The sequence below is a fragment of the Melopsittacus undulatus genome, chromosome 14 (assembly GCF_012275295.1).
Source record: "Melopsittacus undulatus isolate bMelUnd1 chromosome 14, bMelUnd1.mat.Z, whole genome shotgun sequence".
Classification (NCBI taxonomy): Eukaryota; Metazoa; Chordata; class Aves; order Psittaciformes; family Psittaculidae; genus Melopsittacus; species Melopsittacus undulatus.
Genome location: NC_047540.1, coordinates 5126922 through 5142356, shown reverse-complemented (window position 1 = coordinate 5142356; position 15435 = coordinate 5126922). Strand labels below are relative to the sequence as shown.

Here is a 15435-nt window from a genome sequence, read left to right as displayed (position 1 = left end):
ATGTTGAGATCAGGGCTGTGCAAGCCCATAAATCCTAGGTCCACAACCCATCCAGGTGTGCAAAAAAGAGCTATTAAAATAGTAACTCCTAAACTTTCATTATTCTTACACTTGGAAATCTCTTAAATAGATTTAAAACCAATTGCTTTGATAGAAAATCCATGTCTTGCTGGTTAGTGCTCACTCGGATGTAATAGCAGAGCAATACCCACTGGGGCAATGCTAAATGTGAAGAACCTTTTGAAGTTTGGGAACCTGCTGGTGAGCCAGCAAAGTGGAAACTTGAGTAGTGCTCTTTAAGTGGTGAGGCAGAAAACCTCAGCAAGAGGAGGGTTGCTGGAGATGAAGTTTGTCTTCTGGCAGTTTGGCAGTGAAGAATGGCTTCTTTTGGGTACTCGGTTTTGTACATCGCTTTCCTCCTGTGGTTATAGGGTTCTTTTAGTTTGCTTTGGACTTGATTTCTCTCCTTCAGTAAAATGTTGTCGTTTCTGCAGTTTTCAGTGTTGAATCTAGCCTTGAGACAACTTAATGTTGTTTTCCTGTAGAAAAACCTGCTTCTAGAGAGTTGCATTTGGTGTCTGTTTCGCAGGCAGTTTGGAAAAGCTAACCTCAGCATGGCAATAAAGTTGGCAGAACAAGTTTTTGGTCTGAAATGTTGATTTTTACAGGCTCATTGCCCAGCTCCTACTGCCACAACCAGCGACTCCAGCGTAAGCGCCTGCGGTTCACAGCTTAGGTGCCGCACTTTGGGCTCACAGGGTATGCAGATCCTCCTGTTGTATTCGCCTTTCTTCACTTGCTGTAAGCAGTTCAGCTTCCCCAGCTAGCCTGTTGGTGGATTGAGGGTTGTTATGGGGAAAACCGAGGTTGTTTGGGGATAAACTGGGCTGTTTGCATGGCCTGGAGGTGTCTGATCATGGCTAAAAGCATTGTCTATCAGCAGGTATTACTTTAAAGCTTTCACAGTAACCGGTAGCATCCGGTTGTGAGCCAATGTGGGTGTTAAAGTATCTTCAGGAGAAGGTGGCATAGTGTGTGCCATAACCATTGCTAGCGATGGAGCTGTGTGTGTTTAGGAGACTTCTGGAAGCAATGTCGTGCATATAAATTTTGCGTATTGAATACCATATGTTTGAATTAGAAATATTGTGCTGTTTGGGATTCCTTTTCAGAGTAAAATTCCAATAAACCAGTCTGGTGAATTGAGATTCCCTGATTCCCTTCTATGTGTCTTGCTCTTAATGATACGCTGGTAACTGCTCCCTTGTTTTGGTGTTAAGCACCAACTTGACTGTGTTCCCACTGTGAAGGTACCGGATTTGAAGCAAAAAAGGGAATTGTTTCAAGACCTAAGTCAAGCTGTGACTTGAGACATTGCACAAAGAGCTTGTAACCGGATGGCAAACAAACTGGTAAAAGCCTTTAGTTTTACTTACCCCTCTGGACCGTGTGTGCCTGTTTGTACCGCGGATGTGGGAGGGCATCCACGCGTCCCTGGTCCTGGGCTGCCCCTTCTCCCTTCCCACACCAATTGTTCATGCCAAGTTCTCTGCCTGTCCCAAGCTGCTTTCTGTCCAGCACAGTACAGAGTCACTGTTCCTCCCCTGTAACCTCTGTGTGACTGTGCATCATACACACAGCGGTCCTCAGCTCTCTGCTGGCTGTAGCTACCATCGGGTTGGGTGTGTTGTAAACAAACCGTATTCATTTGGAAAATAAACTTCTTTTTTTCCCCTTTTTTTCCTTTGGAAACGCAAATGTGATGCTTTAATTATTTGGAATATACTCACATCGCATTGAGGGATGGGGCTGGATGGATGGGGAGGCACTGGCCTGGCCTGGGGGCTCCAGGAGGGAGCTGCTGTGCATCCCTGCCATTAAACCGCTTTGTTTTCTTACTTACATTTGATTTAACGCCATGGAATTGGTTTAAACCCAAGGAATCACTGGTGGAAGTGCTGGGATCAGTGGTTTCCAACCCTCCTGCTGCCCAATCCCGGAGGTGTGCTCTGTGCTGCTCCATGATGGGGCCATGACCCCCTCGCCCATCCCCTTGGTGTTATGTATTAGTTGTTACAGCCACATTAATGCCGGTGACCGGTTTCGGGGTTGTTCGGCCTCGGTTTGCATCGTTCCCATGGCCGAGAACCGCTGCCCCCCCCCGTGCCCTGCGGCCATGGAGCCCTGAGGGGAGGGCGGGGGAGCCCCGCCCGCGCTGCCCGGCAACGGGGCCGAGCGCTACCGGCAACCGGCACGGAGGCCGTGAGGGGAACGGGACCGAGACCGGGACCGAGACCGAGACCGGGACCTGGACCTGGTGGTGAGGGGAGCGGTGAGGGGAACGGGACCGCGACTGGGACCAGGGACGGCCGTGAGGGGCTCTGGGATCGCTGCTGCCCCACAGCCCCAGCCCTGCTGCCCCAGCCCCACAGCCCCAGCCCCACAGCCCCAGCCCTGCTGTGCCCCAGCCCTGCTGCCAGGGCCGCCTTCCTCCCCCCGCTGTTCCTCAGCAGGCTTTGGTGCTGCTCCATCCCAAGCACCTGTGTCTGAGAGCACCGTGGGGGCCCGGACATGGGTGTTCTGGAGCCAGGCTCCCTGCCCCAGACCCCTCCTGGCTGTGGGGTGTGGGGGTTCTGCAGAGCTGGGCAGGGTAACCAAGGGGGTGGCTCTGTGCTCTCCTGGCCCTGTGAAGCCTTCAGCTGCCCTGGGGCTGAGCCTACACCCTTGTCACAGGAGCAGGTACCAGTCCTGTTGTCCAAGCTCAATGAACACCAATGGAGGTGGTGCTGTGAGCACCTCCTTGTCTCTCTGCGGCCAACACCGTTCTCCAGGGCTCCCTCCTGGCCTGGGCCAGAGGGGGCTTCGATGTCCTCCCCCTGTGCTTCCCCTGCTGTGTGAGCCTGTGTCTGTTGTACTGTGTGCGACCCCAGAGCTTCCTGCTGCTCTCCTCTTGAAGCGCTTCCCAGGTCATGGCCGCACCTCCATTTCCAATGCATTCCTTATGGATAAACACTAAACTCTCCCCTTCCTTCCACCCCTGTACAGGACCATGGCCACGCTGAGCACGAAGCCAGGGCAGCGGGGCACGGTGCCGGACTGGCACACCAGCTGCCAGCTCCTGGCTGCAGACACCCAGCGCCTGAGCTCTGCTGCTCACCGAGTGCGGCAGGAAGCACGGACACTCCGCAATGAAACCAACAACCAGGTGGGACACAGGAGCAGGATGGGGTGGATGGGGTCTGGGTGTATGGATATGGGATAGGAGAAGGATGTACCCATGCAGGACATGCTAAATCCTTCCGTTTCCTGTAAACCCACATGCAGTGATGCACATGTACTGTCAGGGGATCCCTGGGGGTGATTCGTGGATCCCTCACAGCTTGTGTTGTTTTCTGTGCTGTCTGCTCGTGTGGGTGATCATTAGACCGAATGGTAACCTGGTGCTGTACTCTGAGGGGTCAATCAGGCCTGGAAACAGGGAGAAGCTTTGGCAATATTCACATTTGCAAGGTAAGAACAAGAGTTTCTCCCCTAATTCCAGGCAAAATGGGATGAGCACGACAACCGAACCCGCCTGGCTGAGCGCATCAGGAGCGTGAACAGATGGAAGGAGACCCTGGACAAATGCCTCGCAGATGTAGATGTGGAAATTGATGCCTTGGCCAAAGTATGTTGGGAAGACAGATGGCTGGGAATCAACTTACGCTCTCAACACGGGATGTTAAATAATTGAGGCTTTTCTTTTGCAATGGGCAAGCCCATATGGAGTTCAAGGGGTTTTATTGCAGGTCTACCAAAACCCATACCTGATGAGCTGGCGTTATGGAGAAAGCACATCTCTGTGTTCTTGGCTGAGCCATGCCATTGCGTGGAGCTGTGCACTGCATGCTCGTGCTTGGGCTTTTGGGTTGGTTTTGTTGTTTGGGGTTTTCTAAAGCTCTGAAGGATGATGTGAAATATGTTAACAGCATCATTCACAACTGCTTGTTTTAAATAGAGGAAAGCAGTGGGACCTCTTTCTGATTCTTCCAGTTCTAAACCCAGAGGGTGCTGTTTCTGCAGTCATTAGACTAGCCAAGGGCAATGCAAACAGCAGGTCTAGAAGACAAATGTGCTTCTAATTTTCATTCCAGACTTGCTAAAAGGTTTCAGAACTGTCAAGACAGGCAGTGCAAAGCCCTCTTAACAAGGGTATCGGAGGGTTCCCCTTCCTTTCTTCCTCCCATCCCTGAAGGACACTGCACCCACCCACCAAGTTGCTTCTTCCAGGTGAAGGAGGCAGTAGAACGTGCCCTCCAGGCAAAGAACCTGCCTTTGGAGGTTGCCATTGAGTGCCTGACACTCCGGGAGAGCCGCCGCGCCATCGATGTGGTGAGGGATCCTGTGGAGGAGGAGCTGCACAAGGAGGTGAAGCTGATAGACAATGTCAAGAGAGAGCTGCAGGAGAAAGCGAGTGAAGCCTTCAAACAGCTCTGGTGAGGCAAATACGACTGGGCTCTGTCCTCCTTGCTTGGCACCAGCAGTTTAACGTGCCTCCAGTGCCATGCTGAGCAGTGGCAAGCAGGCCAGGGGCAGGGAACCACTCGGAGGAGCCTCTGAAGATTGTTGTCAATGTCTTCAGGGTTTGAGGTTGTAGGGTAGAGCATGTCAGGGGGAAGACTTCATCATCATCCTTAGAACACTGTGACCCAGACAGAAGCTTTGTGCCACCTGCCTTGGTTCATGACCTGGAGGTGTTGGAGCTCTTGGGCTCTCAGCCATGCTGGGTCACTGCCCTGCTACAGGAGGGTGGGCAGCTCAGCTCAGCAGCATCATGCTGGAGCATAGGGGAGCCACGCAAGCTGCTTTACCCAGTTGGGCCAAGTCCACCGGGAGGGCAGGAGCTCATCACTCATCTTGAAGAGATGGCTGATGTGGTGATGAAGGCTTTGGAAAGTCTGAGCTGCCTCCCCCTTGGCATGTCCACTGCTGACCCCAGCCCTGCTTCCTGCAGCCTCTTAGAAGAAGCTCGCCAGCAGCTGAGCAGTGACCACCAGTGCAAGATGGAAGCGTTGGAATTAGATCGTATGTGCTTATCCCTCAGCGTAAACTCTCCCAACATCTCCTTCAAGGTCAACCCAACTCAGGTCCCAAATGGGTAAGGAAAGAACCTGCCCTTGTGTGGCCAAATCCATGCTGGTGCTCAAAGAGCCCTGGGATGCTTTTTCTATGTTATATCCCAGCTTGATGGGTGCAGTTTTGGAGAGAGCTTTGAACAGGAATTGGCTTCTGGGATTTGTTGTGGTTCCTGAATTGTGCAGCCACAGACTTTGGGGAGTTATCTAAATTGTCACCACAAAACCAGAGGAGCTTGCTGCCCTGCCTCCCTCTTGCTTGGCTACCCAGTAGCATGGCATCAGCCTCTGGCACAGCTTATGGGGGGGATGTTGCTCCCTATTCTCACTTTCTTCATGTTCTATAGCATGGTTTTGATGTGTCTCTGTTTTGAGCAGCTGTTGGGCTCAGTGCAGGAGCCATGGGGTAGCAATTTCCTGCTGGTGTGAGGAAATAACACAGAACACAACCTCCAGAATTCCTGAGTCATTTTGTGCTGCACGAAGCCACCTCGGCCTGCAGCAGGGGGTCCCTTTTGAACCATCTTGCAAATACTCATTTTCATAACTGCTGCTTTGTTCACAGATCAACTACAGTTGATGAGTGGGAACAGAACAGCCAGAGCAACAAGGAGCGTGCTGAGGCAGAACTGAAAGCCTCTGCTGAGCTCCGAGAAGCCACAGTGCTTGCCATTGCCCAGGTAAATTAGTCCCTTTGGTGGTGCAGAAGATCTGGATCCCACGGGGAGAATGAGCTGGCATGTACTATGGCCAAGGGAAGAGTCTTTGAGAAGACATCACTGACCCATAGGCCTCTCCTAGGAGAGGAGCTTGGTGATGCTGTGAAGCTTGCAGTGGTGTCAGCAGCTTGGGAGACACGAACCTGTCCATCACTCCCTGCCTTTTGGCTGCAGGGGCTGCACGGCAGCCAGAACCCAGCTGGTTTTGCTCATAGGCTTGTTGCAACCCAACAAGCAGCAGCTGGGAGAGAAACATATTCTAGCTCTGTGTGACTGGAGCCTGTTCTCTCTTCAGACAAACAACAAGCTGGAGGCTCAGCGTGTAGCTACAGAGTTTGCCTTGCGCAAGAGGATTAGAGACCTGGAGAAAGCCTATGATGAACTGAAATGGCAGGAGCAGAATGTAAATGTTGCTTCTTTGGTTATCAACCACAATCTTGGGTGGGAACTAAACCCAAAAAGCTGTTTGCTATGTGGAAAGCTATTTAACCTGAGCATAGTTTCCACATGGGAGCTGTTAAGGAGCACATCTGTGATCCCTGCAGTATCCTACCTCCTTCTGCTGTCACAGTTGCTGCTCAGGGATTTCTCAGCAGCAGTGCCAGGTTTTGGCCTATTAATTTCAACTCTGGTCTTGACTGCTATGGCCATAAACCACCAGCAGGACCATGCCTGGGCTGTGTGAAAAGCCAAACATTCATGCTCTACTCACTCTGCTGCTGGGCAGCCGAGAGTGGGCACTGCAGATTTTGGATGCAAATGGACTCTTAGGGGGTAAAATGAGGAGTGACATCAATGGGGGTGGCACCGTTCCGATGCCAGTTCTCTGCAGAAGAGACCCAGCACCAGTATTCCCTCCTCGCTCTTCATTCAAAGCAGTGGGGTTCAGCCCAGCAGCCCTTGTGTAAAATCTATTCCCCACCCAGTAACAGCCTGGGAGGCCTGGGGTCTGTGTTCCAGCCTGTATCCCTGCCTGTCCTTCACAACAGTTATCTATACCCTTAGACCTTGGAGGAAATTGCTGAGATGGAGGAGGAGATCCGATGCTTGGAGGAAGAGCTTCGGAGGAAGATGCAGGATCTGAAAGTGGCACACACCCGCCTGGAGACCCGCACCTACCGGCCCCGTGCAGACCTCTGCCGGGATCAGGTCCTACCAGGAGGGATGGGGGAACTGCCTGGGCTTGGGGCTTGCTCTGAGAGATGTGGATGCACTTGGAGAGAACCCCAGTGGGTCCTACAGTCACCTCACAGCAAGGAACCAAATGCTACAGCTGGGAAGCAGGGGAGGGAGACAACTGAGGGCTCTGGGGAGCAACACTTCAGCTCTGCTCACTGCCTTCTCCCTCCCCACCTCGCAGGTCCAGTATGGGCTAACAGATGAGGTACACCAGCTAGAGGGAACGATCCGTGCACTCAAACAGAAGCTGGCAGAGTCACAGTAAGTCTCCTGCTCTCTGTGGTGGCCCAGCATTGACTGTGTGAGCAGCTGTGGAGCTTGCACACTTCCAGAAGCTGTGGGTTTGATTTTGAGCTCCTTTCTGCTCAGCTCAGGAGTGGAAATAACTTGAGGCTTGGTGGGGAGCTGGGCTGGGCAGTGTGGTGCAGGTGAGGCAGCAGAGGTCCGTGTGGTGGGAGGGCAGAGGGGGTTCCCATGGTCCCTGCTTGGTTCTGGCTTCACCAGGCATAGGCAGCCCTAAAAGGGGAAAAAATAATGGGTGAAAAGTGGAGGAAGGAGAAGGGCTGGGCACATCTCTGTGCCACACTCCAGGGGCAGCATAGAATAATCATAGAATCATACAATCCTTGTGCATAATCAAATGGTTTGGGTTGAAGGGACCTTAAAGCTCCTCCAGCTCCAACCCCTGCCACGGGCAGGGACCCCTTCCACTGGAGCAGCTGCTCCAAGCCCCTGTGTCCAACCTGGCCTTGAGCACTGCCAGGGATGGGGCAGCCACAGCTTCTCTGGGCACCCTGTGCCAGCGCCTCAGCACCCTCCCAGGGAACAGCTTCTGCCTCAGAGCTCAGCTCAGTCTCCCCTCGGGCAGGTTCAAGCCATTCCCCTTGGCCTGTCCCTACAGGCCCTTGTCCCAAGCCCCTCTCCAGGTTTCCTGTAGCCCCTTTAGGCACTGGAGCTGCTCTAAGTTCTTCCTGGATCTTTCTCCAGGCTGCCCCAGCCCAGCTCTCTCAGTCTGGTGCCATGGGCTGCTCAGCACCAAGAGCTGCCTCATGCCTTTGTTCTTCATGCAAAGGCAAATGCTGCACAGAGATTTCTGCTGCCAGAAAGTGGGAAATCAGGTGTTTCCCACCCAACCTGGGCAGTAAATGCAGTGCCTGAACTCAACTCCTTTCACTTCTTCCTCACAGGGGTTCATTGGATGCTCTTTACCGGCAACTTCACCACATCCGGACGGATCTTGGCTACAAAACGAACTCCCTGGTGCTGGACAACAAGTGCATGGACACCCGGAGGAGGCTCCTGGTCCCCTCCGAGAGGTTTCTGCCCGAGGCTGAGACCTTTCCCCGGGTCACAACCCGCGCCCTCCCCGTGCAGACCAATGGGCAGCAGGAGCTGGTGAAGGAGAGGGCTCCTGACGGCGTTCCATAGCGAGGGAAGCGGACATCTGTGTTGTGTTAGAATGGAATCCTGCTCCCTCCTCCTGCTTTATTATATAACTGTCTGTGCCCCCCCATCCCTGTGGGATGCTCCCAGGAGCATCGCAAACAATAAACCCAGTCTGTCCCCAACATAACTTTGTCATCTGACAGCGCTGGAAGCGTTTCCGGGCGGGGATTGAATCCATCGGGGTCCTGAGTGGTTGAAACCCTTCAAGGTGTGAGGCAGGGATCGGGAATGGGATGGGATGAGGGTGGCATCACTGCCCATCCCCATTCCCAGCTCCTTTGGGTTTGGGCTGGGATTTCCCCTCGGGGTGGGGAACACAGTGATGGAAGCAAGTGCTTGACCTGCTCTGCCTCCTCATGGCACCGGCTCTGCCCAAACAGAATTGTAGGGTTTGTGTCCTGCCTCAATTGTACTGTTCCTATTCCAGGCACGTTATTCCCAAGAGGAATACACCGGGACCGGGACTTGGGATGCTTTTCTTCCCCAAGGTGGGACACGACAATCGCAACCTCCATGGGGTAAAACGGGCTCCGTTCTGAGGACAACAACAGCCTTTTCCCAATCCATAAGGAATTCCGGCTCCGGCCGCCGCGTTCCTCCGATCCGCCAGGGGGCGGCGTTGCCGCCCCCTGGCGGATCGGAGGAGCGCGGCGGCGGCGCTCTAGAAGATGGCGGCCGCGGCGTCGAGCTCAGGCCTGGGCCGGCCGCGACCGGGAGCCGGCCGGTTCCGGGGCTGCTTGGCCGGGGCCTTGTTGGGTGACTGCCTTGGAGCCGTGTTCGAAGGCAGGAGCGTGGTGAGGCTACCGGATCTGCTGAGCTTCCTCCGGGGCCTGGAGCCGCCTGACGAGGGGGAAGCGGCCGGCAGCGCCCGCAGAGGTGGGGGGAACACGGGGAACGGGATGGGGATCGGGGCTGGCCTCAGCACACATAGATTCGGGCCTTAGGGTGCCCCTGGTCCTGCCCGGACACCCATGGGTGCCCCAGGCACGGTGCTGGGGGGTCAGCAAGGAGCTGAGGTACCAAACCCGGAGCAGGAGTGAAGCACAAGGTGTATTTAGCTCCTAGCAAGCAATGATGTGTTGCTGGTGGGGTTCTATCTGCAGTCCTTTCCCTTATCATCAGCGTATACTGTGAGATCCTTGAGAAAGGGACGTGTCTCACTTGTCCTTATGTGCCTCTGGGTATCAGACACTTCCTACTGATTCCTACTGACCTGTACATGCAGTCTGGCTCGTTCTTGCTGTGGGTGCATCCCTCTTGCTCTGTGTCTGACTCTGATGACCACAGGCTGAGTGCTGGGCAGGCTGGTACTGTTTCAACCCTGCTGTACTGGGAATCAGGCCTCAGAGAGCAGGGAGGTGGGGACAGAGAGGAGCAGTTTGTGATCACGTTTTGACCTTCTGTTCTAGAGACACTCTCCTACACGGACGACACGGCCATGAGCAGGTCCCTGGTGCAGTCCCTGCTGGCCAAGAGGGAGTTCGATGAAGTTGATATGGCCAAGAGGTAAGGACTGCAGCAGCTTCAGGGGCTGGAGTGTTGGCATCTCCTAGTGAAGGCAAAGCTCCCTTACGATTAAGCAATCACTGTAACGTGGGGCAGGGGCTAAGGCAAAGTCATTGTTAGTTTGTGGAGGGGGAAAAGGAAGTAGGAAAGTGGTGCCTAATCCTGCAATTCATTGTGTGCTTTCACTGCCCAAGAACAAGCAGCAGCGTTAGTTCTAGCACAGGTTCAGGGCCTGCCTTGAATGAAGTAGGATAGGATTTGCTGTGTTGCAGCTGTGTGTGTGTATCCACCTTGGTGGAAGATGAGGCTTAGGAATGGCAGAAACATTTTCTTTCATGCTTATTTGTTGCTATTTATGTTTGTGCTTCCCTTAATTCCATTAGTATTAGTGAGGTCAGCTCCAGTTTGTTTATGATCCATTTCCTTTCTGGATCCACAGCCCTGCCAGCATTTGGTTCCACTTAAGGGAGAACATTTATTTGTTTAGAAAACTCTTCCATTGAACTCGAACAAAAGACTTTCTTTGTGGTTGTGACCCATGGAAATGTTTCCAGTTTGCTTCTATTTCAAGACAAAGCCAAGAGGGAAGCAAGTGGGTTGTGAGAGGTGATGGTTTATTCACCCTTTCCTCCTTTGACACTGGTGGTTTTTGGGGAATCAGATTCTTTCCCTGCAGAACTGAATCCCTTAGACCCTGCTGTCATGGAATTACCCACGTGTTGTTAATTCACTTTAGCAGCAGCCTCTTTACAAACGTTGGAAACAGAACAAATACCCCCTGTGTTCTTCCTCACCTGCTGCGCTCTCACCCGCACCAGGTTTGCTGAGGAGTACAAGAAGGAACCCAACCGGGGCTATGGGATGGCTGTTGTCAATGTCTTCAAGAAGCTCTTGAGCCCCAAATGCAGTGATGTCTTTGAACCGGCAAGAGCCCAGTTTAATGGGAAAGGCTCCTATGGCAATGGTGGTGCCATGAGGGTGGCAGGCATCTCTCTCACCTACTCTGATGTCCAGGATGTCAAGAAGGTACCGTGCTTGGCTCCTGTGGGCCCCTCAGCTCTGCCAGTGCTGCTGTCAGGCTGGGCTCAGCAGGACCTCTCAGGTACGCTTGCTAAGGATGTGTTTGCATTCCCAGTTTGCAAAGCTGAGTGCTGAACTGACCCATGCCAACTCCCTGGGCTACAATGGAGCCATCCTGCAGGCCTTGGCTGTGCATCTTGCCCTGCAGGGAGAGCTCAGCAAAGAGACCTTCCTGGAGCAGCTCATTAGCCACATGGAAGATGTAGAGGCAGATGATAAGTCTCTTACTGATGCCCGAGCGTAAGTAGCTGTGGGGAGCACTGACTCTGCTGTGTGCAGTTTGTTCTGAGGTCACATTCTCTTTGCTCCATTGTACTCTTTGTTTCCAGGCTGGGATTTGAAGATTTACCCTTTTCAAGGCGCCTAAAGAAAATAAAGGAATTCTTGGAACTCAGCAGTGTTCCAAAAGCAGATGTATTGTTTGAATTGGGTAAGTACCTTTCTTACTCTAAGTACTAGGCAAGAGCTGAAAGCAGGGCTGACTCAGCCAGCCTGGCTGACGTGTCCTCCCACAGCTTGCCACTTCAGCCTCTGGCATAGAGTGGGCATAGAATGTGCTGGAAAATTACATGTGTTGTGCTCACCAGCCAGTAATTTTGAGTCTTGACCCATTGACTCCCTCTTTGTACAGGTGGGGAAAAAATGTCTTGCTAAGAAAAACTTAATTGTGCTAATATTTCTTAGTATTCTGAGATCTTTTGTCTTAGTGGCTGTCAGATCTTCATGTTGGATGGGAATGGGGAGATGTGTGTGGCCAAGCTTCTTAGAGATGCAGGCTTGTGCACCTTGTCATGATAATAGCAGGAGTGAAAGCAAGTGGCACTAGGAAGCTGTGGTTAGAAGGGAAAAGGGCCTTCTGTGGGAAGGAAGACAGGAATGTTCTGCAGCCCTGATGGTGCCTGGCTTTGTTACAGGCAATGGCATCGCCGCTTTGAGGTCTGTCCCTACTGCGATTTACTCCTTCCTGCGCTGTATGGAGGCTGACCCAGACATTCCTCATCACTACAACAACCTGCAGAGGACCATCATCTACTGTATCTCTCTGGGTGGAGACACAGACACCATTGCTACCATGGCAGGAGCTATTGCAGGGGCTTATTATGGGGAGGAACAGATACCTCCAAGTTGGGAGGAGAGCTGTGAAGCTTTTCAAGAGACACAGAAGCTGGCAACGAGCATGTATGAACTCTACTGCCAGCGGCTCTGAGTGCTGAGGGAAGGCAAAGGCAGGTGGTCACCTCTGCTTTCCTGGTCAGGATCTGGTGGTGGATCCACACTGCAAACACCTGTGAGCCTCCACCTGAGCCAGATGCTGCTGTGGGCTGAGAGCTGGAGGCACAAGCTGGTTCAGAAGAGAGGGGATATACCCTTCTGTTACAGTCTGGCTGGGAAGGGGCTGCATGTGGCACTTGGACAGTGGGTGCATCTCCTCTGAAGTGTACAGGGGCATCTAGTTTTCCATGAGATTCCTGCTGCTTGCTTTGTCCACCATTATGCCATTTTGTCATTGCCGTTACTAGGTGGGTGTCTGAATTCACTGACTTTCTTGCTGGTTCCCTCTGCTCCACTGTGCTGTGGCCTTTGTTTCAGTGGCCTGTCCTGCAGTGGCTGTAATAGGCTCCACACCCCTCTTAAAAGACCAGCTCCCACTCAGCTGATGAGCTCAGGGTGGAGGTGGGAGTTGTCAGAGGTACTTCCCTGCAGGATGTCCTGCATGCAGCAGGGGTTGCTGCCCTTGTTGTGGAGTGAGGATGCTGGGGGGCAGATGTCCCACGGAGGTTTATTTCCCTAAAGGCAGAATGAGCAGTGGCAGAGGCTGGAGAGGAGCTTCCTTGCATTGCTGGTTGTGCTGGGAGAAATGCCTTTGGTGCATGCAGGGTCCCTGTTGCTGCTGGAAGGGGGTGGGACTCATTACTGCTCCTTGCTCTGCGATCTACCTGGCACCATCATCATCTGTTGCATTTTGTGTTCCCTTACATGCTGGCTTTCACATTGCTGCAGCTACTCCTTTGTTCCAAATCTGTGCATCCTGCATTCTTAATGCTGTCCTGTGCATGTCCAGAGCACCAAGTGAGTTGCTGTTTACATCTGTGGGTGAGGATAGTTGTGAAACCTGGTGTTTAACAAGCACTGCACTCCTGGTTCTGCTGCCATCAGTGACAGAAACTACCTCAGCAGGAAGCAGGAGTTACTTCTTACAGCTTTAAAACTCTGTGCTTGGTAAGAATCATCTGAAAATAAAGGAAAATGCAGTTAATTAGGAGAGAATATATCCAAATTCAAGCAGTTTGTGCATCTGAAGCTGGTACTGGTGGCTGAGAACATTCTAGCAAAGCTGGGTTGTTCCAGAGTCTTGCATCCAAAACCTTTGCCTAGCGGAGCTGGTCAGAAGGGGAGCAATAGCTTGGATATGGCACATCTAAAAAGGGTTGAAAAGCTGTGTAATAATTGAAAACAAAAAGGAAGGAAGAGGCAAGCAGTCACCATATGGAAACGTTTATAATCCTGCCTGTGACCATGTAATTCCCTGTTACTGCTCCAGTATTCCTTGTGACTGTTCCCTGCTTGCTCCCTGCTGCTGTCACTCACAGTGGTGTGTGTCAGGCTGCAGGCACGTGTGGAAAAACTGGCTGTGGAAAACCAGGTTGTTCCCATTCTCCCTGTAGTCTGCTTCCTCCTAGTGCCCTTGTTCTGTGTCACACTGTAATGGGCTTTCCTTGTGTAAGCAAATTCTTGTTCCAAGAGCATGTGGAATTTCAGTCTGTTGTATATTTATTGTGATGCAGATCAGAGATGGACAAGGTCGGGTTTTCCACAGTATTCTGCCACAACTGTGAACATATTGGTGTGATTATTTAAAGAGATTTTCCTTTTAAAGCAGCTTTGTAATTGTAAATGTTGGGAACTCAGATCGGAAGAGCTCCTGCTCAACAAAATACAGCTCATTTGAGGGCAGAACTGAAATGTGTACTCGAACACTGAGCTCTGACTTCCTTGGAGAGAAATAAAGTCACTTGGTTATCTTTATTTATTAGCCACTGCTCCTGTCTTTTCATTCAAGTCACGAAGTTGTGCTTCTGTACTAAATGACAAGAGGAGTTGTATGAAAATCGCCAGGCTGCTTCTTCCCACCCTGTCTTTCTCTTTAAGACTCAAGCTGAAACTGCTTTGCTTTGGCTTCTTGAAACCTGTAGGAAGCAGAGTGGAAGTTGTTTGGTGCTGGATGGAGACATCTCATGTGTAGCCAGGACTTGTGCTTCATTCAGGGTGAGTTTGAGCACTGGAAATCTGCTGTAAAAGCCACTTTCAGGCAGCCCCTCTTGCCCATGAGCCATAATGGGAGTTGGAGGTTTACTGGAGAGGCCCTTTTCTTTTGCAGGCTGCATTTGCAGTGAGGACCAGCATGTGGAAGGAGTTCAGCTGCCAGAGCACAATGTGCAACCATCACACACAGACCATGGTGTCTGCTGGGTGCTGCCATCTTCATCATCCCCTTTGGTAGGAGTCAGCCCACAGGCAGCCAGGCTTCAGGAGTGTCACCTGCAAGGAGCAACTCCTCTTCCAGGTAGGAGATCAGGTGGGGAAATGGATTTTCTTTGTACTTTTAGCCTCTGGAAGTGTTTTGCTCCAGGTGATTCACTGTTTCCTCCGTGTGTTACTGAACGGCTTTTGTTGCTCAGGATGTGGAGGTTGGCTGTGGGTGAGGTTGTGTACCATAGTGAAAGCAAGTGTCATGGTGAAAAACAAGAGGGAAAGGGAATCCCCAACACTTTGCCTGAAAATACTCAAGTTACAGTTGGTGTGGAAGGATCTGGATTTCATCCTTTTCTAAAATGAGCTTCCTGACACAGGAATCTTGTCCTTAATCACAAGAAGCAGGCAGTACCTTCTTATAGGAGAATATGGTTGATGAAGCACATCTGGGAACAGGTAGGCTGGATTTGAGACAGAGACAGCACAAGGGATCTCTATGAATGATCTTCCTAGCAAGGCTGAGCGAGCCCATTATTAACAGGACAGAGGCACAGCTGAGCCCACCTTTTATACAATAGGTTTTATTGATGTTTTGTCAATACAATCAAGTACTGCAGTTTTAGTTCTGAAGAGAAGGCCAGTTTCTGATCACAAAAAGAGTGCATTTTAAACCAACTTTTACTATGACAAACAGTGCATGTAGTAAGTATTTACAAAACTAAAAACCCCTATATACTAGGTTAGAAATGAAGATACTAGAGGCAAATTTAACAAAAATAGTAAGAATTTGTATATAAAAATGCACATTGTAATGCAGTTTTCATAATTAAAAATAGACATACTTCATCCAACCCAACCTTTTTTACTATTGTGATTGAAACCAAAATCCCATGCGCTCACACACACCACAAAATAAT

General features: G+C 51.6%; 2 protein-coding genes across 2 annotated transcripts; both read left to right on the top strand.

The window, feature by feature from the left end:
* The first annotated feature begins 3049 nt into the window (after positions 1-3049).
* On the top strand, positions 3050-8922 carry TEKT2 (tektin 2). Its single transcript, XM_005142556.3, has 9 exons — positions 3050-3205; positions 3542-3667; positions 4270-4475; positions 4994-5137; positions 5680-5794; positions 6129-6236; positions 6839-6982; positions 7194-7273; positions 8200-8922. Exons 1-9 carry the CDS (start codon positions 3050-3052, stop codon positions 8438-8440), a joined length of 1320 nt encoding a protein of 439 aa, XP_005142613.2. The 3' UTR covers positions 8441-8922.
* Positions 8923-9118: 196 nt separating this feature from the next.
* Positions 9119-14078, top strand: ADPRS (ADP-ribosylserine hydrolase). Its single transcript, XM_034069418.1, has 6 exons — positions 9119-9334; positions 9868-9964; positions 10783-10990; positions 11100-11284; positions 11374-11474; positions 11959-14078. The coding sequence occupies exons 1-6, from the start codon at positions 9127-9129 to the stop codon at positions 12249-12251; spliced, it is 1092 nt and encodes a 363-aa protein (XP_033925309.1). The 5' UTR covers positions 9119-9126; the 3' UTR covers positions 12252-14078.
* Positions 14079-15435: the final 1357 nt, after the last annotated feature.